Below are 26,857 nucleotides of genomic sequence, written 5' to 3' on the forward strand. Positions count from 1 at the left end.
CGTGAAATGTCACGTGACATTCGACGTAGAACGTGACAGTTATGTGACATTCAACGCAGGACGTGACATTCGACGCAGAACGTGGCAGTTATGTGTTAGTCAAGATGTTGCTAGACATAAAATGTGACATTCTACATAGGACATAGTTAGTAGTAGTATGAATTCCATCGAGTACATACATAGAGTAATAGAATTTCAAAGAAAACTTGATCGGTTAAAGATCGACATTAAATCATATGAGGATTTTAAACATATTACAAGACAATTAGATAACCTGCATTTTGACAACCACAACAAAACGTGGAAACCCGAAGAGTTGAATCTACAGCAGCAGCAGCAGCAAGACACCTGGGCCTATAGAAAACTGCCACCAGCTACATATCCATTAAGACGTATTCAACCAATACCATGTTTGTCAGCAACAACAACAACAACAACACCACGGGTGTCAGCAGCAACAACAACAACACAACCAGCGAATATATGAAAAGTGAAATAGATAATGTCTTTACAATGTCCTGTGTAATATTAGCATCTGTATTTATCTTAATTTTAAAAATTATTTTTGAAATTGTAAGAAGAAAATTTGAATCTTCATGTAATATAAGACTCAATCAATAAAGATGTTTTAAATAAAAAAAAAGCGTTTAATTTCTAATATATTTATTTATACATATACAAAAATTACAATGGTATTATGTTATTGGCAAACCAGTGACGTAGACGATCCACATTTCTTTCGGTGCATGAAAATAATCCAGCGGCATGACATGGGTTTGCAGTAGGGCCAACGTTTCCAGTAGCACGAGGCGTACCATCAAACTTGCAAACATCAATAATAATGGGAAAAACTCCAAAAACGTGACGTTTCTTATCCAAATATTCTGCTTTTTGTTCTCCTCGAACGTAGATGTAATCTGCTGCATACAACAACTTGGTTTCTAGTATTTCATTGATTTTGGACAATTCTACTTGCCCATCAGAGTATTGAATTCCAAGCAGTTTTTTCTCCACGTATGAGGCAGTCTTCTTATCCCCATTACTTAGCGCATTAAATGGTTTCTGAGGCAAAAAGATGTAATGACTTCGTTTAAAACCTATTTCAATGGTAAGTTCTTTGGGAACAAACCATCCGTCCACATCGAATCCCTGAATATCTACGAATGCTACTCTCATGATGACTGCTCGTTCACTACTGACAATTTATGCATCTAATTTAGACTTTTTACAATTTCGGTGAGAGGGAAGTACTCCATTACACAATCATGAATTATAATGCAATAAGCCTTGGTATTTTCGGGAAAACCATTATTCGCTTCAATATCGAGTTTTACGTCAACAGTGGATGCTTTCATGCTTTCTTCTTGTTTCGAACAATCGATGACAAACAATGCGTGATTCTTGAAAGCTGAGAAATCGAGTAGAGGTCGCTTTTGTTGGGAATGTATGTAGCTAGGATAAAATTCGGTATAGTTGAAATAGGCCTCATTGTAGTCAGTTTTGCTAAAATCCAACTGCATTCGCTCGTTTGGCCAATATTCACCATTTAAAGATAATCTGATACTTTGAATATCGACATTGTCAAATAAGGTGGGATCAGCTGAATTCTTGTCACGTTTGTTGGTTTGAAAGAAAACAATGACATAACGGGGTCTTTCCACTGCATTGCTAGTTTTTACAGCCCAAACTTCACGTCTAGCGCCTTTGGTAAGTGCTGGTAATTCATGCAATTCCCACTTTCTAAACGGAATAACTATAGGTTGATCTTGTTGAATGGATTTCATAAGTTCCAATTTAATATCATCATTGGGAAATATGTGCTTGACTCTGAGCTCAATATTGGTAATGTTAATCTTAACAGTAGTAACTTGACCTTGAGTTTTTTCTTTGACAATTATGCAATCGTTGTCGTTTCGAGCTCGAACTAGTCTTATTGTTTGACGGCCACACGTAATCAAAGGATAATCATTGAAAATGTTGAACACATGCTTAAGAGGCATCTGTATGTTGAATGAATGATCAGCAGCGTGTAGAATTGGATCCCTAGGGTAATTCCAGCCTGCCATTGCCATATGACCGGAATCTTCTTGAGTATAACATGTCATAGCACGTACAGCGCTTACGATACCAGGATCCCGCACTGTTTCCATCTCCCTTGCGCTTTCGCTGTACGTACACGAATCGAAAAGAAAAGCACCAACATTATTTGCTAGTTTAACGTCACCAGTTCCGTTAATTGCGAGCGATCCTTTAATGCATAACAAGGTTTCGCTCATTGCAAAGAACGAGTCGACTTGATTGATGCTAAATTCCACAATGTCATTGCAATTGAATGATTTGATGAATGGTGCATATGTTCGGTATTCGGCTTTTCGAATCGATTCGTCAAACATCGGCTTACGATAAATATCAAATATTGGAGGCATTATGCTGTTTGAACGTGATCGTTTTCCATACATAGTTGTCATCTTGTCAGTTTAAAACCAAGTGATTGCAAAAATAATTTGTTTGCAAACGTAAGATGTGGCCGCTTAGATGAGGACGTAAGATGTTGCCGCTTAGACGGTTGCTCAACTAATGGTGTACTATGGGCAGTAGATTGCCTTATTAATAATCCCATTTCCCTCTTGATCTAAGTTCCAGCACCAATGTGCTCTGTTCTCCTCTAAAGTTTACAGGTCGTCCTTCTTGATCGACAGCCAACACTGTAATATTGGTGATTTCTCGTTGCGGTACAACAGGTAAATACAACAAATTGTGTGGAGTTTCGTCAATTGCGTACCCAGGATTTGATTGTATGACAAATTCGTAGATCGTGTGAGCAGGTCTGTTACCATCGAAGGCTCCGGTACTAATGTTGCATTCAAAGCGTATGCTAGATACTTTAATAATCCTAACAGGTCGATCTGAAGAATGCGTCTGTCCTGGATTTAGTAGTGCAGGAGAAAATCCCAATACTGTACCAAGACTGTCAGGTTGCTTAAACGAAATCTTATATTTGCTGAAAATTTGACACTGCAACGTGTTATGGTTAGGTTTTAGACTAAATATCGTTTCGGGTTTAGGCACATTATCAGCACCCAATTTCTGTTGTATGTATTCTTCAATATCGGCAATTTCATAACATCCATCGGGGATATCAAATTGTTGCAATTTGTTTTTGTCATTGTAGTAATAAAACTTGGTATTTTCAATGTTTGGTATACTGTTGTAGGAATGGAAAAATCGAAGAGCTATCTCATAATCTTTGTTCGGATCCAACACGATCGGTGTGGGAGGTTGAAATGAGAATATGTAATTGGTGCTGTCTACTCTCAACAACTGCGACATAATGACTGACTCACGTCAATGTATTAATAGGTTATTATATTAGAAAAAAACAACAATATTTACTTTAATGATTTTATTTGTTCCAAAGCAAGTTTACAAAAATAACATGAAGCTTGAGAATTAGGTGGGCCATCCCAGTGAGTCCTCCAATCCGGTCTGTTATAATGTACGAAGCAGGGAAGTAGTATCTGTAGGTTAAATTCTCCTCGATATTCTTTAGGTAATTTATGCCATATTTGTAACAATTCGTAAGGTCGTACAGTTCGTGTAATATAATCTAGCGGTATGTATTTTAGTTCTTCTTCACTGAATTCTGTAAAACATTTTTTGTAAAACATATGGTCCATAAGCAGGTCTGTACTTTTAGTAGGCTCCATTATATAAAAACTTTAAGCATAAATGTCCACAAATAATTTGATTGTATGTTTGATACTGATGGTTATTATAGGAAATGTTGGCACGTGCACCACCCAGATACTTAACAAGTTCTTTGGTCGGCTTCAAATTACCAAATGAATCGAAATACTCTACGTTGTTGTTTATCTTTCTGTATGCTACCCAATGTGTTCCGTTATGTGTGGACACATCCAAGTTTACTATTGCACATTCTCGTTGTCGAGGACCGTCTCTAGGCAGAGCGTCATTCATGAAAACACCTCGAAAATGTGGTATTTTAAGGATCTTCGCATAATGTGCAATCTCCACATCATATAGCGGACGATTGGGTAGCTTTATTGGAAGTTTTTTTTCAAATATAAGCCGAATCCACCGCTCGGTTTCTTACGTAGGTACAGACCCGAACCGATGTGTTCCATTGCCCTGTTATGGCGAATATCCTCCTCCAATTTCTTTTGAGCATTCTTAGCGTCGACTACTGTCTTCGCCACCCCAGCTGCACCTCCCGCTAAAGCCCCCAAAGCGGAAAGGCCCGCAAATAGAGGTATGAGGGGTAGAAAACCTCCGGATTTTAGTGGTAGCACTCGTGGAACATCAACTTCTTTACGACCGCCAAGTCTTTTGATTATGGATTTTGCTATTCGTACAGCCGTCAAAGCAGTATCTGTTAACGATGCTCCTCTTTTCATGGACTTTGCAATTTTTGAGACAACATCTCGATTGAAAGAGTAACGTCCCCGTCTTCCACGACGACGAGAGCATCCCATCCCCAACTTTCTTTTCGTTTTCATTCCGCCAGTTACAATTAAAGCAGCACTTTTTTCACCAATGCTAGCGTCTTTCGACTTGAAGCGCTCCCAAGCTCTATCTTCCAATTCTTTATCGGCCTTGTGGCGTTCTTCGAGAGATGAATGCTGCGAATAAGCGATATCGTGTCGTTTGCAAGCTGCGTCTAATGGATTAATTCCTGGATCTCCACGTGCAAGACGTTTTTTTAGTTTTGTTCCGGGTCCACAATACTGATAACCAGGAATATGTAGTTCAACTGGAAGTTTATTAATTAGAGAGTTCACGAGACCTCCTCCTTCAACAACCAACATTGGACTGATGCCATGCAAGTGGTGACATCTATAATATATATTACCGTACTTATGTACTACACTTGCCACATGATGAAGGTCGTTCAGCAAGAGCAGACGCTACCAATTGATAATTTGGACATTGTCCAAAAAACAACCAACAGTAAACATGGTAAATTGCTACCGAATTCATTCAGAGCGATTATTTGCGGTCCAAGTGGGTGCGGCAAAACGAATGTTATGCTATCTCTTCTATTCAATCCGAATGGCGTCAAGTTTAAAAATGTCTATGTTTATTCTAAATCCCTCTTTCAACCCAAATACCAACTACTGCAAGATGTAATAGCGCAAGTTAAAGGTGTAGGATATTACCCATTTAAAGACAACGAAGAAATTATTAGTCCCAGCGAAGCTAAACCTCACTCTGTGTTTTTATTTGACGATGTTGCATGCGATGGTCAGCAAAAGATTCGCGAGTATTATTCCATGTGCAGACATAAAGATATCGATGCCGCTTATTTATGCCAAACATATTCAAAAATACCGAAGCAGTTAATTAGAGACAACTGTAACATGATTGTACTATTCAAGCAAGATGAGATAAATTTAAAGCATGTATTTGATGAGCATGTATCACCCGACATGTCATTTGATGAATTTAAAAAAATTTGTTCTGAATGTTGGTGTGATAGGTATGGTACTCTGGTAATTATAAAAGATTTTGCTCTCAATAATGGCCGATATCGCAAAGGATTTGATAAATATATAAAATTGTAAGATAATTGTTTAGTTGTCATCACAATGTCAGATGATACGGTTGCCATTGCGCTTCGCAAGAAGAAAGTCGCCGAATTGGCTAGATCAATTCGCAAAAAATATTTGGCATTAAAATTAGGCCGAACAGAACAAGATGAGTCCCTAAATAAACTGTTTAAACCACTCTCGAAACCTCTCAAAGATATTGCACAATCATCAAAAACGTTACATCATACTATCACTAACAAGTTTGAACAAGTTAAAAAAGAAGAAGAAATGAAAAAGGAAGAGGAGGAGGAGGAGAATGGTGATGATGATGATGTATTTCTTGATGCGCCCGATCTAGCGGTACCTAATGAAAACATTATTCAAGAACCAATCGAGATTCCGATGGATGCCACAGACGAATATATCGATCAATATCCTTCAATAAGTCACAAGTACATAAAAGAATATTTAATAAAAGACGATAAAATTGATAAAAACTATGGACCATTTTACGATTCTATTAGTGGCTGGATAATGGGAAAACGTCGAATAAACTTTGACAAACGCAATGGAGACATAATAATAATTCGAGAACGTGATTTAGAAGAACGTAGGTTAGGTGGTACGCCAGGTCTATATCAACTTTTATTTTATGCCAACCCTGAACAGTATAATGATGAGGATTTACAAAAGTATAAAACACTGTTGAAAAACACAGAGATTCATCTGGATACTTTAGGACGTCTTAAAGGTTCTAGTGGAGAAAAATACCATTCTATTATTAAACCTCTATTCAAACCATCTGATGCAGCAATGAAAAAGCATGCAACTCGATCCAAAAAAGAACTCGAACACAGAACGAAAACAACAACAACAACACGATCATCTTCATCTACGGCCAAAGGAACGGGATTGGATGACTCTCGTTTAACATACAACACTGCCCCCATGGAGTATATTTATTGGGATGATCCAAATGAGTTAGTTGAACGTCTTAAACTATTGGTGGCTTCGAAAGACGCAGGCAACACATCTCTCGACAACGAAATCGTAGCAATCATCAATGAACTAAAAGAAGCTAATATAATAGAGTAACTGGGAATGTCAGTATCATTTCCACTATGAGTGTCGACAAATTCGGTCATCACTCTCGTAACAGTAGTAGTAATGCCCAAAAGGTGGCACGAGTTACATTTCCACATACGTCTGACGGAAATATTAATGCCGAAAATGTGAAAATTTGCAATGTCAAGGATCCATCAGACAATGACGATGCTGCAACGAAAAAATACGTTGATGAACAAATCAATGAGATACGTAAAACCACACTTCCACTTCTCGAGTGTGAGACCAGAATCAAAGATGACCTGAATACATTTAAAAGGGAAATGGAGGAAACTCTAGACACTGCTACAAAATTATTTGCAGATGATATACGTGATTTAGGAAAAGAACTGGATGATATACATAACACCGCACTTCCCCTTCTCGAACAAAAGTGGCAGGAAATAATGAAAAATGATTTGAATACTCTAAAAAAGGATACTGAGAACAATATAAATATGTTGAACAAACTAATCCAAGATGATTTGAATACACTAAAGAAGGATATGGAGAACAATCTAAAATCTGCTCTCGAGCAAAAGGTACAAAAAATAATCAAAGATGGTCTGAATACACTAAAAAATGATACGGACAACAGTATAAATATGTTGAAAAAAAAAATAATCCAAGATGATTTGAATACGAAAAAGGATATAGAGGATGCTCTTGAGCAAAAGTTACAAAAAATAATCAAAGATGGCCAGAATACACTAAAAAATGATGCGAAGAACAGTATAAATATGTTGAAAAAAATAATCCAAGATGATTTGAATACACTGAAAAAGGATATGGAGAACAATCTAAAATCTGCTGCAGAAACAGTTGCAAAGCATACGATGTACGATATAAAGCTGGAACAGAGGATAAAACAAGTGGAACAATCATTAAAAAGCATAGTAGATAGCGTTCATTCATGGGATATAGACAAACGTCTTAAGGTAGTGGAAGGTGTGATGAAAAAATAATGTCTAAAGAAAAGAAAGAGGTGGTGAACGAATTGCATAAACCAGCACGAAAAAACTATCCTCGTCGTCGAACAATAATCAAAGGAATCGATGACTTGTGGCAAATGGATTTGGCTGAAATGCGTCCTTATGCACATCAAAATAAAAATTATAAACTAATACTAGTTGTAATTGATTGTTTTTCAAAATTTGTGTGGACACGTCCTCTAAAAACGAAGACTGGTGAGGAAATTACTCGGGCATTTTCGGATATTCTCGCTCATACTCGACGAGTCCCAAAAAACTTACAATCTGATCAGGGAACCGAATTTTACAACAGAAAATTTCAAAATTTAATGAAAAAACATGAAATTAATCATTACAGCACCTACACGATCAAAAAAGCTGCTATTTGCGAAAGAGTTATTAGAACGTTGAAAGCAAAGTTGTACAAGTATTTCAGTTTACATGGATCGTACAAATGGTTAGATGCTCTACCCATAATCACCGAGGAATACAACAACACAAAACACAGTAAAACAGGATACAAACCGTCTCAGGTTAACAAATCCAACGAAAAAGCCATTTTAAACAAAAGTTATACTCATTTAAAGATTGCCGGTCCACGAAAGTTTAAAGTTGGCGACATTGTACGTGTATCAAAGGCAAAACATTTCTTCGAAAAGGCATACACGCCCAATTGGACTACTGAATTATTTAAAATTGTACAAGTTAAGATAACAAATCCTATAACGTATTTGCTCGAAGACATGCAAGGTGCGCCGATTAGTGGCGGTTTTTACGAAGAAGAATTGCAGAAAACATCAAGCCCTGACATATACCTGGTCGAAAAAGTACTCAGACGAAAAGGCAATAAGATGTATGTGAAATGGTTAGGAATGGATAGCAAACACAACAGCTGGATAAATAAATCGAATATAGTTTGAGGATCTATATTTCGATTCGCCGCGTAGACATACACTTTTCTAAAAAAGGCTTACAATTAACCACAAGGAGTGGGGAATGACAAAAGTATAAATTTAAGACAAACTACGATGTTCAGTTTACACCCATTTCGTCAACGGTATTCGAAACAAGAAGATGATGATGAGCTCTCAAGATAGTGGTTATGACAGTCAGCCTGTTAATTTCGATGATGATAGCAGTGAATTTAGTATAGAATTTGGCTACGATGAAGATGGTCAACCACCTAGTCCTGGCGCCGAATTAGATCGAGTATTGGCAAAATTTGAAGCAGCAGCCACAAATGAAGTATATTGTTTATTGGAAACTACATATCCAATGAGCTCTCTCCATATAAAAATTGGTCTATCTCCAGCTCGAGATTTTTCACCATCCATCATTCTGTGTAAACATGGTAATTTTAACAGAATCAGTTTAAGCACATTCGAGTGGAAAGCCATAATTGAGTGGTTTAAAGAAAAAATGAGTGATTTTTTCCAAGCAGATCTACCGACTTATGCAGATGAGTATGATCCCATCGAATTTATGTGTGGTGATTTTTGCAAACTAAGACAATTGGTGATGGAAAATGTAAAGTTGCTGACAATCGAGAAATTTGGAGCCGCATTTTATTTGTGGGAAGATGACGTCAACCAAATTATAGAAGCAGACCAGAGCATGATGTCGCATAGAGTGGTGCTGTTAAAGAGTTTACAATTTCACGAATACTATATAAACATTTCAACTTTCATCAAGAACAATTTTGGTGCTATAGACTCTTTACATGGACCAGTTGAAGCCTTCGCAGCATATTGCAATATTTGTCCAAACACTTTGTTAAGTTTAGCTTTAAAGGAATTTGTATATTATTATAAAATTAAAGTTGTAAATGATTTAACTGAATAAATAATATTAATATAAATATGTTGTCTTTTATTTGTAATCTAACATAAATAAAACCAAAAAATGTAAGATTACACAAATTTATTATTAAAACTTACATTATAAAATTAATACTATTTTTTATATTTACAAAAACTACAATTTACAAAAACTTTGCGATAAGTGATCTTTTCTTTTTTTTTTGTGATCTTATGAGTAGCCATATACTAAAAGAAGATAATTATTTATGCAAAGAGCATGTACATTGAACGGTCCAGGTAGTATCAAACAAGACATGATCAAATGAATTTTGACACCAATTATCTGCTACATCATACAAATATTTTATGGCATATTCATGATGTTCATCCCAACTAACAACCTGTTCATAGCCATAGCATTTATTTTTTAATTTCAGTACGTTTCGGAAACGTTCATAACAACCAAAACAAAAGTTTAAAGCAATATCATCTGCTACAAATGCAGAATAACGGACACAATACATATTAAATTCTCTTTCTTTATAATGTGATCCACAAAGATGAATTCTTTCTGCTTCACTTTCATGTTTTCTTTGTTCAAAATTCATTTGATCGCATATTTGTATTAGATGCAAATAATCAGATTCATATAATTTTCGAAAGCGATAAATACTATAATTATTACAAATTTCTAAAGTAAGACTCCACGGTAGAGGAGATATTTCAACAAAGTCAGTTATGTCCAAAATATTTTCACAAATAGTTTTTATAGATTGTGTGCGTAGTGTTGGTACCATCCTGCTGTTTTTTTTTTCTGCAACAACAAATACATGTTATTCAACAAGATAATGTCCCCACGGAAGCGTATTAAATGATTTTGGTATTAAGTACCTCTTATCGTCATAAGGACTTAGAGCCGTTTTGGATTGCTCGATGCTGAATACTGAGTGTTGGTACGACCGAATACATCTTTGGCTCGCGGTTTGAAGTTTGAATTCTTTAAGACATTTTTCATAGTCTTCGTACGTAATTTTATTTCGAACGATGTTATATTTCACTCCTTTTGCTTTTTTCGTTATTCCCAAATTTCCTATGTCACATTCAATTCTCTCTTTGTTTAGTTGTTTTCTTTCTAGACGCTGTCTCTCTTTTTCCCTCTCCTCGTCAGTTATTTGCAGTTTAAATGTGTACATTTTTGATCGTAATCCAATAAAATGTGTAATTATTTTCCCATTTGCCTCGTCCTTCATTAATCCGGGGATTTTTTTATTTAACCTTTCTATTTCGTATGGGTTGTTTTCGGCATAGTCTGAGGTATCGAATTTACTTGGATGCGCCTTTAAAACCTCTCTATATGCATCTGAACATTGCAATTCATAAATAAAGCTATCTGTATCCATGTACAGCAATGAACAGTTTTTCTCTCCCATCGTTGGAAGCATAAAGTTGTAGTGAAAATCATACATACATAATTTGGATATATCGAGGATTGCTGCGCCTATATACAGGGGTTTATTAAAACATACTTCTGATTTCTTAAGTTCGATAGCTACCAAATTTTCGCTAAAGATCGTACGACTGTGAAATCGACTACTCGCAATCAAATTTTTGGCTCCGTACCTTCCATGCCACTTTTTACATAATTTTACAATACGATGACGTCTTATGTTCTCCATGGTCTTGCCGAACACAGCATTATTCATTAATTTGAACAAATTTTTCTCAAAACTGTTGGTGGCTGCCGCCCGTAAATTTGTATTTAACTCGATATACGGTCGCAGCCACGCAGATTGATTAAATTTCAAAACTTTATGTATTTTTGTTAAAATTAACCCGTTGGCTAATGCCTGTTTAAGATTTCTATAATGCATAATATATTTGGTTTTGTGATATAAGGTTGGTATTAACTTTGCTAATTTTGAACCGGGCGGAATGCGGTGTTCGGCAGCAAATGGAAAATCTTTATGTTTGTCGTGTAATTCACGTGGATACTCCAAGTCAACTTGGAAAAAATAGCCCTCCTTTGCATCATCCTGTATTGACATAATATCTATATGGCCTTCGGGAAGATTACCAACACCAAATTTGGTTACGTCTTCGATCCACTTGAATCCTCCTATTGGTAAAGCTTCACTCATGGCCCAGCCATACAGATTATTTACATCTAAATAGAGGATGTACTTAGAGGGCCGTGTGGGATCATACGACGAAATGTATTTGTTGTTGGCCTCCGAATATCTGTTGCTACAAACAGATATCCCACCTCTTATGGCTTTTTCCATAAACAAGATCATATCTACATCTTTTAGCAATTCTAATTTACATTGTGTGTATCTCAACATACAATCCCAAGTGTATCCTGGCATAGTATAATACCATGCTGGATCTAATTTATATGTGTCTCGACATTTTTGTCGAAACTGCTCAAACACATCAGCCAACAGCAGAATATCTGTTTTTAAATACAAATCGCTGTATTCCCCCAAATTTTTACAATTAAATTTCTGCCAAACATTTTGGGCATGAGCATACTTCTCTTCACTAATGTATTCATTATTTAACTTATTATAAAAATGGTTAATTGTGGGTAAAGAAGTTTCATTCAATTTTTCCAAACTATCAATATAATCGTAACAAAATACTCCTTTACAAGTTAACAAATTAAATGTATCATTATCTACTTGACTAAATTCTCGTTTTAAAATCTTCTTTTCTGATATATCTAAAAGAGATGCCAATTCATCGAGTGAAGCTCCCATAAATCTAAGTGAATCAATAAATCGTAATTTAATTTGATGTTCGTCAGATTGTAATGTAAATGAAATATATTTTTCTTTATTAATGGGAAGTAAGCTCAAGTGCCCATGCTTGCAAAGATCTATAATCATAAAATGCGAGTCGTAGCCACTAAAATTATGAAATACGATTGGGACGACAAACAATTTTTTAAAGTTTAAATTACATGCTTGGTGCGCAAATCCCCGTACTTGTCCCGTAAAATGATCGTGATCTACAACAATTGTATCTGTAGCCATAAAGCGTTTGCCACAAATATGGCACAAAGTTGCCATATTTGTGTTGGGCTTTTCGACCATAGGTACAATTGTCTTTATTTTGGAATTTACAAATGTGGAAATTTCGGCCATTTCTTTTGCGAACCACTCCATGCAATTTTCACCTCTATAGCTATTAAAATAAGATAAACTATCATCGTAAGCACATTTCAAATAATAACCTGCACTAAAAGGTACATGTTTCTGATATTTTGCTGTTTTACTCACTGTGACATTGGAATCTGTAAAATTATGTAATTGGCATTCAAAATCGGCATAAACTATAAACGGAGTTGTTTGTTTGTATGTAAAATTGCGAAAAGCCACATGATCGTATTTAGGAACAGTCATTCTGCATTTATTCACATCTGAACATATTTCTTCGTGCTCTGCTAGTTTGCTTTCACTGCTAAAATAGTTCAAACATCTATCACATATATATTTTTTATATGTGTCTTTGTTTAATTGCGATTTTACTAATTTTCCCAAATCTTTAATCCAACAATAATGAAGGCGTATTTCAGTCTGATCGTCATCTTCTGGAAGAACATCGTAATCGTTTAATTTTGGAAAATATTTATCTTGTACTAGCAGCAAATTAACATGCTTTTCCATCTTTTGCGGTGTCAGTCTGGCAGGTATTACTTCGTAAAATTGTTTGTCCTTAACTACATTTAATTCTAAGACAAAAACATTAACTGATATGGCGTTTAATTTTTCGAATTTTGAAATTTGGTTTAATGGCATTGGGCTTTCTAATTTATCCGTTTGCAAAACAGTAGAATAATGTGGATATTTCGAAACTCTTCCAGCATGTTCATGTTTGTTAACAGGATACAGAGCGCTAACTATTGACCAATAAAAGCAGGCCTGATCGAAATTATGCACATTAATGCACGCTCGTTTTTTCTGAATCTCTATTGGCAAGTCAATGAACGATGAACCGTTTCCTATTTCTACTTTATTAATATTAACTTCTAATGAGATTACTTTAGACAGAGCAGCACCCGAATCTTTTTCTGCAAATTCAGACAGCTTTGTAAAAATTTTATCCTTAACATTTTCACTAAACCAAAGATGTAAATCGGTCGATGTGTCTATAATAGCATTTTTAGTGTTAAAATATTTTAAATCTAAACTTTCGGTATCACTCGATTTTTTAATGAATTCGCCGCAAAATGTAGTATTGACTTTAAGAATTCTATTTGTTTTTAAAATAATTTTAATTTTTCTACTAACAATAATATAACAATCATTTAGGAACTGTGTTAAGTCCTTATGCACTAAATTAACTATAACTCCAGTTTTAATTCGACTAGCAAAACACGAAATAACATTTTCCCATTTAACTCTATTGCGTAATTTTGAATTCAGCCCCAACCCAACGTACTTATTATTGAAATTTAAAATAATTTGTCTAAAATGCTTAAAATGTCCTATGTAAGTTTGCAATTTTCTAACTGTTCCTACGGATAGTCTATTGTTTTTAATTACTTTACTACATCTAAAAATTTGACTATTTAACCGTCTTGTCCAAACTTTACGATCTCTTTCAGTGAATTTATCGAAAATTATTTTACTAAGCTTTTTAATAATGTGCATCAAATCATCAGACTGTTTAATCACTTGTTTTATATGCATGATGGCTACTCACACACAAAATAAGAAGAAAAAATCACTCACCTCTCTAATCTAATTTTCTACTATTCTAAATGATTGGGCTGGATGTTTTCCTGCTGCAACCGTTCCCTCGTATATTATTGAGTATTTCTGATTGGAAAAGTACTCCAAATATGGGCTGTAGACTTCTGTCACTCGCTCTGGTAGAAACGTGACGCTCTCTGCTAGCTCCAGCAAAACAGCTTGTCCAAATTTACTTTTCACTATCTTTGCCGATAGTATTTTCTGTGGCGTATTAAGTGGCAACTCGTTTAGTTTTATTGCCGGTTTTCTCTCTGCAATACACGAGGATGCATTTAATTTGGTTAGATCCATCTAAAATACAAGCAACCATTTTAAGAAAAATACTATGTGAAATCGAAATACACAAGAAACAAGAAAACAATTCTTATACAAATAGCAGTCGTGAACTGTTTTAAAGCATACACAATGATAAAAAGGACATAATAAATATATAAAAAGACAAACACCGCTTACCTTTATCAGATATCTGTAAGTCACTGCACACCGTCTTGACTACTGCGAACTTGTTGTTGTTGTTGTATGTTTGTGATGCGAACTGTGACACCGTATGCGCTCCTCGGTCTTTTAAAGAACAGAGCAGCATATCGCCCCACGCGAGCCCAAGTTGCGTCAACCTAATGCGCCTACGGTACCATCAACTGATTCGTTTCATTGATAAGCAACACCTTGTGTTCTAGAAATGCTCATATTTATATATTTATTTTTATTTCTTTAACTAATTTTTATGGTATACAATAAATAGATATTGCGGTAAGCGAATCGTTGTTATCAATTTAGAATTTTGTTAATGTGGTTGCTGTTATCATCATACATTTTACAAAATGTAGCAACTGCGGTTTTCTTTCCGGTGTACTTGTTTTTCCAATGATTAAAATAAAATTTGTTATCACACTTGTTTACGTGTTTTGAATTATGCGGTACCGCGTTATCACGAGGCTTCATCCTGTTTGCTAACAAATGCACTATTTTAACATATTATTATATTTTAAATATTTCAGTATATAATTCTGTTTTTGTGAATTTTGTATAAATAACTATAGTACCAATTTTTGGAAATTAGTATAAATCAAGATGCTGGTCTGTTTACATGTCTTATTGTTGCTCTCTGTATCTGTGTGCGCACAGAATAGCACTCTGGAGTATGCTAGTTCTTTTCTTAAACGTTTCGGATATCTAAATACATCCAATAATGCTCTTTCTAGTATAGATATGGTTCTAGTTGCCTTTCAGGAAAAATACAATCTCCCTGTGACTGGAACATTAAATAATGATACTATAAATATGATGATGAATAAGCCTCGATGTTCTGTTGGCGACAATAACTATGCCATTCGTTCGAAGTGGAATAAAACGACTTTACGCTGGTATTTCCCTCAGGCTATTAGTAATCCCGATTATATAAATCTTGCTGCAGAAGCTTTCGCTAGATGGGAGACAATATCTAATTTAAAGTTTAAACAAGTAATAATACCTTCTCCGAGGCCTGATATTACTATAACTGTGGTACCAGATACTCATAATTTTCGAGCAAGTTGTCAAGGAACCTCTAAATGTTCATTTAATTTCGATGGTCCTGGAAAAGTATTGGCTCACGCATACTTTCCAAGCGCACACGGAGAGTGTACCGAAATTCATCTTGATGCTAATGAACGGTGGTATGTAGGAAATGGCAGCGCTCCCAATGGTGAAGTCAATTTTTTGGCTGTCCTAATGCATGAAATTGGTCATTCTCTCGGACTAGCACACAGTACTATTGATTCGTCTATTATGTATCCTTGGTATCAACAAGATGTACCACCTTTTGGTGATGATGATAAAAAGGCAATGAGTAATCTATATGGACCAAAAACAACACCCTCTTACATACCAACAACAACACCAGTTACGCTAGCACAAACACCACTTTCGCACAACAAGAACCATATGTCGAAAACATCTACCATCAAACACAGGACCTCTTTGCCAACAACAACAACGACCACACCTGCAATACAAAACATATTATGTCTAATTCCGTATCCAGATTTCATGTTTCTAGCTACTTCTCCTCAGTTTCCAAATTATAGAATGTACGTTGGATATGGTCCGTATATATGGAAGTTTGATTTAAATGAAATGCGCCTTCCAAAACATCCCGAATTAATTACCGATTATCTCCCTAAAGAGTTGAGGTCTACGCACGTTTCACATGTTTTTCAGAATTCCGAGGGACACTTAGTAACTATACGCAATAATCAGTATTACGCTGCATCTTTCCCCAATTTAAAACTTCAAAAACGTTTTATGTTTCCTTCTATACCTGCGAGAACCAAAATAAATGCATTATTTCAAACAAACAGCGGTCAAACGTATTTATTATACAATGATGATTCTTATATTGAATTTAATGAAGCTGGAGATGTCTTAAACCGTGGACCCATGAATTATCTCTTACCCGGACTACCAGATACAATAACATCAGCATTCCGCTATACTGATGGGTTTATTTACTTTTTTCAGAACAACACCTATTATAAGTACAGCGAATACACACGTAAAGTTGTAGCAGCAGGAACGTTTAGCTGGGAACTTTTTGGGATACCCTGCCCCAACGACGGGCTATTAAAACAATTAAGAACTTTGTTAAACAAAATTGTAACTATATACGAATAAAAATGCTCCGTTTATGATGATGTTGTTTTTATTTAAATTCCATTACTCTGTATGTATGTTAAGCAACGTCCTGCGTTGAATGTCACATAACTGTCACGTTCTACGTCGAATGTCACGTCCTGCGTCGAATGTCACGTTCTACGTCGGATGTCACGTTCTACGTCGAATGTCGCGTTCTACGTCGGATGTCACGTTCTATTAGGCACTGTATGGACAAGAAGAAGAAGAATGTTCATACTGATCGTTGACATGGCTTCTGTGTGTCACCTACGCTTTCATTTGACACCTCATACGTCAAAATCATGCCAATAGCAACAAAGATACATTCTAGCGCCCATTTGGCAATGCTGCCATCTTTGTTTTTTGTGTCCCCGTCTCCTCCCCGTTCCAACGAGCCCTCGTACGCCCCGATCGGACCAATAGAACCAAAGATATGACGTAATGACCTTTTGGCATGCTCCGATGCGCACGGCACATACTGCGTTCAACCCCATTTTTCATCCCCTTTCCAACGAGCCCTCGTACGTCATCCTACGTTAAGCCGTTCGGCATTTGCAACCGGGGGTTGCGATTTTAGGGGATGCGATTTAGGGGATGGCCCCAGACACAGGTAGTCTATCTACTTATATATATATATATATAACCACGTTTCGACATCCTCTCTGATGTCTTCTTCAGGGCTTCCGAGATCTCAATCTTCCGAGTCCCCAGACACTACTACACTGATCACCAATCAATGCACTACTGCCGCTGGGAATAGAGGACGGGCCATTTATACTGTCGATGGTGACGTGGTTTGGGTGGAGGTTAGCGTGGGGATTGGCACAAGGATGTCGAAAGCTCGGCGCAATGAGAATCAACGCGGTTCAACCCAAAAGACTGTTGAGTTTAATATTCATTTTTGTAATAGTATTAATCTTAGCTCTAAGTTTAATTGTATTGACCGCGGAAATCTTTCTCGAAACATATATGTATATGTATATATATATATATATATATATATATATATATATATATATATATATATATATATATATATATATATATATATATATAATTGTAATTGTAATTGTAGTGAGTTATAAACGACCTAAATGCAGCTAGCAATGAAGTTGGCCTAAAAATGAACTTGACTAGTGGTTGTCCAAGATGTAATAATAACCAATACTGTACGAGTATGTATGCCTGGGAAAAGTAATACATAAATCTGGCTCCTTACTTTCAGAAATCAACCGTAGAATAAAACTGGCTTGGGCATCTTTTGATAAAAATGCAGTTATATTCAAATCGAAGATGCCAATTTATCTGAAGAAAAAAGCATTTGATCAGTGGATACTGCCAATCATGACATACGGCAGTGAAACTTGGACACTAAAGATAGAGATAATAGCGAAATTCACTGAAAGGTCAATGGAGCGATGCATGCTAGGTATAAAAAAGCGAGATAAAAAGAAGAAGAATGAATCAGACAGAAAACCAAGGTCGCTGATATAATCCGCAGAGTTAAATGTTTATAATGGCAGTGTGCGAGACATTTAGCGAGAAGGACTGTCAATAGATAGTCCCTAGAATTACACTGTGGTATCCAAAAGGCGCAAGAAGACGTCCAAATTTAAGATGGGACTATGACATAAGGAAATAAGCTGGTACAACATGGCACATAAAAGCAAATACTAGACAATTGTGAGCAGAAATAAAGAGCGACTATGTAAGGGAGGCTACACCATCGGTAGGATATGCAGAGAATGATGATGATCATGATGATTGTTATGATCCGCCAATGTAGCAAAATAAAAAAAAAAAACACAGAGAAAAGAAGAGTAACCAAAAATTATACCTTAGACTACAAAATGATAAAAAGCATATATAACAATTCAAAAGATATATAATAAGAAATCCATATCACAGAAAAATAAAATCGACCCCTGCAAACCGTTATCAAACCCTCCTTGTTGTATGTAAACGAGATATCAACCCTCAACAAAAAATATGATCTTGAAGACATAAAAAAGAAGAAAGAAAAATAATAAAAGATGGATATGGACAACTGTCCAACAAAACACTTTAAAAAATCTTGGCCATATAAATTGACATCAGGTTAAGGCGTATGAAATTTTTCGGACATCTTAACAGGCTACCAGAAAATAGAGTAACAAAAAAAAATCTCAAACAACCCACACCCTGGATAACTTAAATTGTAAAAGACATCACAGACGAAAACAACTTTAAAGACAAAGTGGATAAATGCCACATAACCCCAGAGAAAAACTGAGCAGAAACAATACAGATCAAAATGTTTAAAAGAAAAAAAGAACATCGTTTTAAAGTATGTATGCGTGAACACTGGGCAAATAAAAAGAACACTAAAAACAAATAATTCACGTTGCTTATCGCCTATCATAAAATCAGCTACAGCTCAACGACAACAACCACAAGTGAGAAAAGCAATATCAAAAGCTCCACAAGTCAATGATAATATAGTAATCTTTTTAAAGCATATGGTGATGGAATAGAAGACTAAAATTCACCTTCAAATATCTGATGAAACCAAAATCGAAACTGAAAATATTGCAATTAATCGGGGCCTATTCCAGAGAAACTCGGTGAGTCCACTGTGGTTCTGTCTAACGATGTACCCACTATCTTAACTACTGAACTTCACGCAGATTTTAGCATCAAAAATAATAATATTATTGTAGCAAAGCTTAATTATCTGTTGTTTATGGTTGATTTGAAACGCATGGCTTCCACTCGAACCTACCTAGGTTATATGCTAAAAACTATAAAATTTTTTCCAAAATTTTCGGCAGTGAAAAAATCTAACTTTATTATAACTTATGACCTCCATGTTGGTTTATTGCAGCTGCATATTCAGTTCATTTGAGGAAAATTTGCCTATTTGGTTTTAAGAAGTTCACAGAAGTGAAATATGTTTAAAATGTTGCTCATATGTGGAGTGATTGTATATTATAGCATGTCCCATTAGGATTAAGGTCTGGAGATTGTACTTTCCATAGTATTGCATCACTCGTTAGTCAACCAGTTTGATATAATACGTGCCACATGTGAACGAACATTATCATGCACAAGGTGAAAGCCTTTGCCAACAGTACCTGCAAACAGACGAACAGTAGGTTGAAGAATAGCATCGAGACACTACTGAGCTGTCAAGAATAGATTTGGAGAAGCAAGATGGGTTCTGTCGTCAATGTTGATTTCTAAATAGTTAAAGCTATCTACTTTGTGTATGTTGGTAGGTAGGGTTGTGCTGCTCTCTCCGATTGACTGTGTACTAGGATTTTAGTCTTTTTTGTGTTTATTGACAGACATATTTGTTTAGCATGTGATTTAGGTTCTTTATAGGCATTATCACCTATTGTTTTGGTTCTTCGTAATATTTAGACTGATTATGACATATTTGGACTGATTTATTGATGTGTTTTATTTCTACCTTCTGATGTTTTTCTCACTGCGAGTTCCAGTGCTAAATTAAACAATGTGTCAGTCCATCACCCTGTTTTATTATGTTGCTGGTTATTTCGCCGTTTCTATTTCTGCAGAGATTAGCTTTTGGTTTATAGCCTTGTTTTGTTTATTTGATAAATTTTTATGCATTCTGTGTTTTGTCTTCTCTAAAGTCATCGAAGACCACTGGAATCAGATCAAGACCGTCATGCAAGAAACAACCAAAAAGTATAAAACTAATAATAAACACAAACAACAATGGACATAGGACTAATGCAATATTGAGACCAATGGAAAACAGACGAGAACATGAAAATAAAAACACTGAAGAATACAACAAAATCAATAAAGAAATTAAAGTACAGCAGCAAATGTACTGAAATAAAAGAATTGCAGAAAAAGAATGACAAGTTTGATATCTATAAAAAGAAACAACTGGGCTATATTGGTTAACTTCAACTAGTTTACTGGATAAACAAAAAAATATCATAGTCAATGAACAAGACAAACTCAAGAGGTGGAAAGAATATATCGAGGAACTATTTGATGACGAAAGAACATAAATACAAATGTAAAATATATCGACTGGTCTAAACATAACCTTAGATGAAATAGAAAGAGCTGTAAAGTTATCAAAGAATAGGAAAGTAGCCGATCCAGATGAAATTCTCAACGAGATAATCATACTAGTAGACGATTAAGGTAAATATTTTTTTCTAAACCTATTTAATACAATATACCAAAACGTAGGGCATATACCAACAGACTGGCTACTATCAACATTTGTGCTAATACCCAAAAAAATAAGCGCTGAACAATGTAGCGATCATCGCACTATCAGTCTAAAGAGCCATGTACTAAAAATTTTTGTAAGACTACTGCTCTTGAGAATTTGCAACAAAATAGAAATACAATTAAGCGAAACACAGTTTGATTTCAGAAACTACCTTGGAATCAGAGAAGCATTATTTAGTTTGCAGACCCTGGTTCAAAGATGTAGGGATATAGAACAACCAGTATGTATGTATTTTATCAACTTCGAAAAGGCCTTTGACCGGGTCACCCACGACAAACTGATAGGTGTCGTAAAACAGGTGAAAATTGATGACCAAGACCTGCGTAGTATCAAAAATTTGTACCACATGAATGTGCAAATATAGTACTTAGTTGGCCAGAATACGACGGAAGTAGTGGAAATATGACATAGAATGAGGCAAGGGTGTATTTTATTGCCTCTACTTTTTAATATCTACTCCGAATTGATTTTCAAAGGAGCCTTAGATTAATATGCAGGCATTAAAATCAATGGGATTAATGTCTCGGATACACAGACGGCATGTTACTCATTTCATCCAATGACAAAGAGTTGCAACGACTTAAAAATAGGATGACCGATATATGTATTAAATATAGGCTAAAGTTTAATAATTCTGAGACAAAGTTTATGGTTGTCAGTAAAACATATTTACAACCAATGAATATCAGAGTTCGTATAGACCAGAGGACAGAAAACAATATTATTAAATCGTTTTCGTTCATGGCTACCAAAGTAGGTGGCACCTCTGCAGTGGTCAAGTTTTTGGAGAAATTCGTTGGACTTTTCAAGTTTGAATTTATATCAGCCCGAGTGTCTGATGAAGCAGGGATGCTGAAATGAGTCATAACATTCTATTGTTAATATATTATATATATATATATGTATGTATATATATATACATATATATATATATATATACATATATATATATATATATATATATATATATATATATGTATATATATATGTATATATATATATATATACATACATATATATATATATATATATATATATATATACATACATATATATATATATATTATATATTAACAATAGAATGTTATGACTCATTTCAGCATCCCTGCTTCATCAGACACTCGGGCTGATATAAATTCAAACTTGAAAAGTCCAACGAATTTCTCCTAAAACTTGACCACTGCAGAGGTTAGCGTGCAGAGGTGCCGCCTACTTTGGTAGCCATGAACGAAAACGATTTAATAATATTGTTTTCTGTCCTCTGGTCTATACGAACTCTGATATTCATTGGTTGTAAATATGTGTTACTTACCGCTGTATACGCGGGAGCTATATGTGCTGTCACTATTTTTCCGGGTTTGACTCCGCGTTGTAAAATGCTGGTTTTCTTGAAAACCATTGTTTTGGCGACGTTTTGGCAAGGTCTCACTTGCCATTCTCAAGCCTGGTGGATCTACTTCTCGTCGTTACTCGATTAGTACTGGTCGACTGGGCATTTCAGCGCTCGTTTAAATACTCTCTCTGCGGCGCGCGGGCTCTTGTGATTGGTCCTGCCTGTGTGCGAGTGGGCGGGGCCTTGTCTGGCGGTCTCGCTGTTTGTTTTTTCTGTGCGTTAACTGAAGTTGAATTTTTTTGGACGGTTCTTTGCAGAGCTGGTTTCCATGTTGTTGGAAGTCTTTGGGCATCATCTCGAGTGTTTAGGTTATTTGGATATTTTTTTATTTCTATGGCTTCCCTGATTATTCGCTTGGTTTTGTGTTCGATGTTCGCTAGCATTGTTGTCTGTTCTAGATCGATTGTGTGTCCTGTTGTTAGGGCATGTTGTGCAAGGGAAGTAGTCTTTTCTTGATATATGTATATATATATATATATATATATATATATATATATATATCTACGGCATAAAGTGGACTCCGCCCATGTTAAAATTCAGGTTCAAGTGAGCTCCGTGGTCAAGTCGACACCGATATACGGAGCTCACTTGACCATTCTATAATATTGGCTCTGTCGATTCGTCAACATGTATAGTTTCGTAATTTTTAAAAATTTTGTGGAGCCCTTAAGTACCCCTGTATCATGAATGTATATTGCTTAGTTCACGTGTATATCTTATAGGGGTCGTTCAGATCTTTTTCATTGTATATTGGAACCATAGGTATATCGGTTTAAGTAAGCTCTGATAGTTTGGCAACTCTGCCATTAAGCTGTATACTTCTCGCGTATAGTCTGAACGGTTTATATGGACTCCTTATTTTTGTTATCATTCAAACGCATTACATTGTGTAACAGATATGAATACTATTAACTACCTGTTTTTGGTAGGTACGTGCTTTTCTAAAAATAGCTTTATAGATACAAAAGGATTTTGTTACAAAATTGGATTTTTTTCACATGCGGAAATTTCCTAATGTATTTTGTTAACGTGAGTATGTCTTCATACGTTTTATTTAAGAATTCGATAGATAAGAACTTCTTTTATTTTATCCATTGTTTTATGATATCTTTTATACAGATTTTTTATTATTTTATTTCTTGTTTTATCTGTGTACTACAGATAGTAGTGCACAAAAAAAAGAAGAATGCTTAATTTATCTAACAACAATTATACCACTTCACCCATATTACATACTTACACCCATATTACATACTGAATGTTTTATCTCCTATTTAGGGGTAATATGTAGTCAATATAAGTGTAGTTAGTGTCAAATTTGCAATGATCAATATAAGTAATAGCTTACTGACTGTACTTTACATGTTTAGTTCAAATAAATAAACCTTGTCCCTTCAGAAAAGAGCGATTGGAATGGCAAAGTCAACTAAGAAAGTGTAATGAATCTTGTATCACCCCAGATTCACACAGGTTAACCGGTGTTTGAAGGCAAGAGTCCTCATTGCAGATTTAAGGAAGATAACTACCATAAGGAAGTTCCTTTCGAGAGTTCAGATGGCGAGAAGCAGCTTATTTTTTTTTTGTATGTCTTGCAGATGTGTTGGTCTAGCTAGTTATTCTTCGATTCTAGTCATAAAATGGGTTGTTATTCGTGGAGTGGATGTTACGAATCTAGACTTTGTTTCTTTTGTTCTCTAGCTACTTATCTTCGGATATTATGTGGATTGATAACTACGATATTGTAGAGCTTATGTATGGATGTGAGTCTTAATATCCGCTGAATTTGGCTGACTAATTTATAGCTAAATCTACGTGTTAAGTATGTATTGATATCACCCATACAAGCAAGGTATATTCGGCAGCAGAAGCATAGAGTTCAAGCATCTACGTTTTAAGAGTGGAAGGATGTGCTTCCCATTTTTAGCTGACAAGTTCGCGAAGAATATTATTTTTCTAGTTCTAGTTTTCCATTTAGTTTTAAACAAAGTTCTGTGAATTACAAAGTGTGTTTAAGGATTTCATGACACTATTGGTTCAGGTATATGTTCATATTTGTGAAAGCGTCTCTGTTAGGGACATTGAAGGAGCCCGCCTGACTTTTTCCAGGGTTTGGCTTAAAATTAATTTATAATCTATTTTTATTGTGTTTAAGATATGATATTTAGATTTTTCTCCACTTCAGCAACAAAATTTTTTGGTTGTGCAACAATAGATGTATCGTCTACAAAATAAAAGTCCTAGTATTTACTGGTATGGGTTGTGTAAATATTATACAGTGTAGGTGCCATTACGGTACCCCAAGGAAGACCGTTCTACTACGTTCTCCATCTTCATCTTCTATTCTTATCATTGAGTGATACGGAAAATCTTCTGTTGTGTAGGCATACGCGGATAATACAAGTGAGTTTATTACCTAAGGGGATATCACATAGATTTTGGAGAAATGTACTTTAATTTAAGGTGTCGTAAGCAGAATTTAGATTGACAAATACCACTCCTCATGTCTGATATTTTTCATATGCGTCTTTGCTGTGTTGGGCAAGATTTAGTATGTGTAACGAACATGATCTATCCTGTCATATATTGCCACTTTTATCTTTTAATTGAAGTTTTTCTTCTAATATCGGTTTATATTAAGGATCATATGCAGAAGTATTTTGTATAGCTGAAAAAATAAATAGATATATTGGCCGATAGCTTTTGTGGTCGTTGGGGTTTTTGTCAGGTTTAAGCAAGGCCACAACTTTGTCTTTGCTTTGCTTGTCTACACACTTTGTATATTAGCCATTGTTGTATTTTTTTGTCCAAATTTTATAATTAGTTTTGTGCTTAGATCCTCAGTCAGGAGCCGTAATATTGTTCATAATATACGTGGATAGTGGATCCAAATTCAACATCGTTGAAAGGTTTCCTCAGCTGACTTGTTTGTCCTCTCTCATTTTATGTTTTTCTTTGCCGGCATTTATTATGTTTATTTCGTTATTTTCAGCGATCAGCTTAATACCAAATACCCTAGGTTTAGCCCTCTATTTGCTTCCTGTAGTAGAAATACGTCACTTAAGTAAAGTAGAGTGTCTTTATCTGTAGATATGTCCTTAATATTTATAGACATAATTAGAATAGTTGGTCCTAAAAAGGACCGAATTGATAAAAATCATATTGAACGGGTGATTGAAGAATTAACCGATTTAACAATTATTCATTACCCAGAGTACGCTCGATTGCGGTGGTCTTATTGTTACTTCAAATTTCGTGAAGGCTTCCACGATGAACTTCATAAAATGACTAATCTTTTACTTTTCAATAAAAATTTAAATTTTACATACTGTTACTTTTAGACGATATTTCGAGTCAGATTTGTTTAGTAATAACTGTACTTAATATATAGTCTCTTTGTGAAATGAGCTTGTAATATCGGTTTACAACACATATATGGATAATAAGAAAATAAACAGGTTAAAATGTGACAACAAACTGCTATATAACAGTACGAGACAATATTCATAAGCTATCAGCTGTAAAAGTCATTGCCTTTTTTCCTGTCGTATCATATTTTAGCATATCATATTTTGAGTGAAATTGATCCTAAATTCGTCTAATAATATTAAGTTTTTAAAACAGCTGTGTTTTTATGCTCATTCGTTCACCCTTTGTAAAGCAGTCTGTGTAAATATAAGGGATTTATATAATCTTTTCATTTCGTACTCTTTTCGTTTCATAATTATAGTTTTCTTGCTTTTATTTTCTATGGTTATACATATACATACCCAATTCAAAAGGGTGAAAATCAGCGAGTTCTAAATTGAACATAAACATTATTCTCTCTTTCTCCCTATACCTTATATAAAGATCATCGTCATCGTATAGTCCGAACGCAACAAGATTCTATTGCCTTTTCTTGTTTTTTTTTCTCCTCATTCCTATTGAAAATAAAGCCACGTAAATTCCGTTTATAAAAGTTATGTCAATATTTCTGAAGTGCCTTTCCTAGGATAATTATTTAAGCCTAGTTCGTTTGATTACATGCAATTGATTTGATAGTCCACAACAGATAAGTATTGATTTTAGGAAGGATAGCAGGTGTTAATAAATATGATGGGTCGATAGATAGTCCCGTTATTCCTAAATCTAACCGTATGTTACCTCCCCCTTCATTTGTGGAAGTCCTAAGGGCATTTTTTCTTTTGGGGCATCCTCCCAATTTAACTTGGCAATGCAGTAATTATAGAGTCTTTGGATAAAGCCAGCGCAACTTTAGCATTGAGATTTAGTTTCTTGTACGACGTTGCTATCTTTATATATGTGTTTGACCTTGTAAGTCGGAAAATACCTCTGCTGGCTTTTCCAGCAATCCTGGTCTAATTAATACGT

At 35.2% G+C, this 26,857-nt stretch overlaps 2 protein-coding genes across 4 annotated transcripts in view; both read right to left on the reverse strand.

The window, feature by feature from the left end:
• nompA (no mechanoreceptor potential A) overlaps nt 1–26,857 on the reverse strand; it is a 132,447-nt gene that overhangs the window by 18,452 nt on the left and 87,138 nt on the right. The window lies entirely within an intron of this gene.
• LOC140436855 (uncharacterized) lies at nt 9,653–14,961 on the reverse strand. 2 transcript variants are annotated; one of them, XM_072526001.1, is made up of 2 exons: nt 14,634–14,961; nt 9,653–14,431 (listed from the first exon to the last, which is right to left on the reverse strand). In XM_072526001.1, exon 2 carries the CDS (start codon nt 14,115–14,117, stop codon nt 10,257–10,259), a length of 3,861 nt encoding a protein of 1,286 aa, XP_072382102.1. In that variant the 5' UTR covers nt 14,118–14,431; nt 14,634–14,961; the 3' UTR covers nt 9,653–10,256. The 2 variants fall into 2 exon arrangements, with proteins under 2 accessions (XP_072382102.1, XP_072382101.1); XM_072526000.1 differs by having other exon boundaries at nt 9,653–14,471.

The sequence above is a fragment of the Diabrotica undecimpunctata genome, chromosome 3 (genome assembly GCF_040954645.1).
Source record: "Diabrotica undecimpunctata isolate CICGRU chromosome 3, icDiaUnde3, whole genome shotgun sequence".
Classification (NCBI taxonomy): domain Eukaryota; kingdom Metazoa; phylum Arthropoda; class Insecta; order Coleoptera; family Chrysomelidae; genus Diabrotica; species Diabrotica undecimpunctata.

Excerpts from the sequence above, each read along its gene's own strand:
- LOC140436855 (XM_072526001.1), bottom strand. The coding sequence starts at position 14,117 with ATGCATATAAAACAAGTGATTAAACAGTCTGATGATTTGATGCACATT.